Source organism: Monoraphidium neglectum (assembly GCF_000611645.1).
Source record: "Monoraphidium neglectum strain SAG 48.87 unplaced genomic scaffold scaffold04740, whole genome shotgun sequence".
In the NCBI taxonomy this organism is placed as follows: Eukaryota; Viridiplantae; Chlorophyta; class Chlorophyceae; order Sphaeropleales; family Selenastraceae; genus Monoraphidium; species Monoraphidium neglectum.
In genome coordinates, this window is record NW_014008889.1 from 1,725 (window position 1) to 4,778 (window position 3,054).

The window sequence follows — 3,054 nt, forward strand, 5'->3', positions numbered from 1 at the left end:
CGCGCGCGCGTGTGTGTGTGTGTGTGTGTGTGTGTGTGTGTGTGTGTGTGTGTGTGTGTGTGTGTGTGTGTGTGTGTGTGACGCCGGCCACTGCCGCTGGCATGCGTGGTGGACGCCGCCGCCGCCAGCTGTGGCAGCCATGTGCGGGCTCTCAGGGGTGCGGTGGGTGCCGCCGGGGCGGCACCCTTCCGCTGCTGATCCTGGTTCGAAGCCGTGCTCCTAACTTTCTTGTTTTCATGATATCCCCCAGGTTATCAAGATCAAGCCGCCCATGGTATTCAGTGAGCCCAACGCCGACGCCCTCGCCGCCGCCCTGGGCGCCCTGCTGTCAGAGCACGCGGCCAGCCCAGAGCTCTGCGCGCTCGTCGCCGCAGAGGAGGCGCGCCTGTACGCGGAGCGCACGGCGCCGCTGCTGGCGCTCTACGAGGAGAACGCGGCTCGCATCCTCGCCCTCGGCGGCGGCGCCGCGGCCACGGGCGCCGGCGGCGCCGACGGCTGCGAGAGCCCGGTGTCGACGGCGGGCGCGACGGCCGGCAGTGCCGGCGCAGTCTCCTCTGCAGCCGCTGCGCAGCTGGTCGGGAAGCGCAAGTCCCTGCTGCGGCGGGTGCTGAGCTGGGCGAGCGCTCGGAGCAGCGAGAGCAGCGCCAGCGATTGGGAGCCCGAGGGCAGTGCGGCGGCGCCGGCGTCGGCGGCGGCTGCCGGCAAGGGCCCCGCCGCCACGGTGGCGGTGCGCGCGTGACGCGCCGATCTGCGTTCGGGAGCCGCCGCCGTGGCAAGTGTCTGCGCTTGGCTGATCTGATAATCCCATCTGATGACAGTATGGAGGTTGTTCGCGATTTGGGGAGGGGTGCACCCCACGCCCTGCCGCGCCGCAGCGGCCGCCGCTTTTGCGGCCGCTGCCATTCTTGCCGTTGCCATTATCGAGCCCCTGCCCCGCGATTGCGCTTTCTGCTGCCATTTCGGCAGCCTCTCCGCGGCGCGCGTGCATCATGCCAGGCAGGCGCGTGCGCGCTGCGTGTGCTCGCCACCCGCGCTCCAGAGCTGGGGCATGCCAGGCGTGCCTTTCGCCTGGCCTCTGAATTGATCAAAACACTTTTGACTTCCTTTGTTCGGAATCCAAACAGACCGGCCCTCTGCTGGCTCGCTACTACTTTTGTTGGCTGCGTGCATTTGTGTTGTTCAAGGCTCCAATTACAACCTCATAAGTGACCCAGATTGGTGGGTCTCAGAAGCAATGCCGGTCTGATGTGATGCGCAGTGCTCAAGAGCAGAGCAACGAGGCAAGCGAAGCAATTCAAGCGGCCGCCAGGGCGGCGGCGGCCCGGCCCGCTGCATTGCTGCAGCGCTCCAGAGCTTTCGGGCCCAGCGCTACTATGCAAGCGGCCTGGGTTGCTGGGCCCACCATAGCAAGGAATGGATGTGGAAACAGGGCACCAACAGAGAACGCCGCAACAGGCGGCCGACAGGTGGGGGCAGACCAACAAAAGTGTAAAGGCACCGCCCAGAATTCCCCGGTGCGTCCCCTGTAGTCTAATCGAAAGCCTCAAAGTGCAAAAAGCACAGGACCAGAGCAGCCCCCTCCACGAGTCAAAAGACATCGCATGCCGGCGCAGCGGCCGCCGCCAGCGGTGACACAGGCTGCTTGGGGCCCGCGACGGGCGCTGGCTGCGCCGCAGCCCTCGGCACACAGTCAGCCTGGCATTGGCCTTGATCCGTCAGGGGGATGAAATCCGGCGTGCCCGCCCTTTCAAACTCCACGTCTGCATCGTTGCCGACCTCGTCAGCGGGCGCGTCTCCCACCACCGCAGCCACGGCCGCGCCGGGCGCGGCCGCTGCCGGCGCGCCCATCGCGTACGCTGCAGTCCCCGCAGCCCCAAACCCCAGCGCCGCCGACGGCTGCGGCCGCTCCTGCTGCCCCGCGCCGCCCCGCCGGCCCGCCTTCGCGCACGCGGCAGCCTCGCCGTCGCTCTGCCCGGGCCCTGCCGCGGGCGCTTGCGGCGCCCAAGCGTCAAAGGGCGCGCCAGGCGGCGGCGCGTCCTGCGGCCGCCCGAGCTCGGGCTTGGCGGGCGTGAAGCGCGGCGGGCCGCCGCCGTGCTCCCCCTCACTCTCACAGACAGGCGTCACGGGGGCGCCAGGGCACCTGAGCGCCGCCTCGCGCCACTCGGGCGCAGACGGCGCCGTCCGCACGGCCGCCGGCGGCGGCCGTGGCGGCGCGCTCGGCAGCAGGCCGCCCGGCTCCGCGCCTGCGCCGTCGCTGACGGCAGAGAATGCGTGATTGGGCACTGCAGTGGGCGGGCAGGTGCGCCCGGCAGGGCCGGCGTCGACATCCATGGGCTGCTGCTCCTGCTGCTGCTGCTGCTGCTGCTGGTGCTGCCACTGCTGCTCCTGCTGCTCCTCCCGAGGCACCCTATCGGCGCCAGACTGTGCGCGGTCGGCGCCACCGCCAGGAGGCGTGTCGCGCGTCCCTGCCCGCCGTGGCCCCTCCCTTGCGTCGTCGCCGCCGGCCTGCGGCGTACGCGCACGCTCCGGCGACCGCGTGCCCCGCTCGCGCGCCCGCGGGCGCTCCTGCGCCGCGCCGCGCTGCAAGGCGGCGGCCCGCGGCGCTGCGCCGCTCTCCTCGCCGCGCCTGGGGCGCTTTGATGCCTCCCCGCTCGCGTCCCTGCCCAAACCCGCGCGCTTGCCTCCGCCGCCGCCGCCGCCCCGCGAGTCTCGCCCGCGGTGGTCCCCGCCGCCCCCGCCTCCGCATCGCTGCCCCTGCCGCTCCCGCTCCCACTCCCGCTCCCGCTCGCGCCCGCGGTCGTCCCCGCCAAGCCGCGGGTCACGCATCGGCGGCGGCTCAACGAACCGGACGCAGACCCGACCCTCACGCGAGACATACACACGGAAGCGCCCGGCCTCGCCGGGCGCCGCCTCCGCACCCACAGAGCCGGAGCAAGCGTCTGCGCCCGCGCCGCGCGGGCTGCGCGGCCGGGCACCGGCCCTGCCCCTGCTCCCGCCGCCGCCGCCGCCGCCGCCCTCGCCGCGCCCGCCGTCACGAGGTGCCTGTCCCCCTCG

The 3,054-nt window shown here is 72.3% G+C and overlaps 2 protein-coding genes across 2 annotated transcripts in view; one reads left to right on the plus strand and one right to left on the minus strand.

Moving 5' to 3' along the window:
- The window catches only part of MNEG_14755 (Alanine--glyoxylate aminotransferase 2-like protein), a gene marked incomplete at both ends in the record, with an annotated part of 2,322 nt that extends 1,583 nt beyond the window's left edge, over positions 1–739 (plus strand). Inside the window, one exon of the mRNA XM_014036773.1 lies at positions 251–739. Within this exon, the coding sequence (XP_013892227.1) occupies positions 251–739 (489 nt within the window). The remainder of the gene's footprint in view (positions 1–250) is intronic.
- An 848-nt stretch (positions 740–1,587) lies between these two features.
- MNEG_14756 (hypothetical protein) lies at positions 1,588–3,042 on the minus strand (the record flags this gene model as incomplete). Its single annotated transcript, XM_014036774.1, has 1 exon — positions 1,588–3,042. A coding segment is annotated over one exon (1,455 nt), but the record flags the coding sequence as incomplete, so codon positions are not given.
- Between the last annotated feature and the right edge of the window lie 12 nt (positions 3,043–3,054).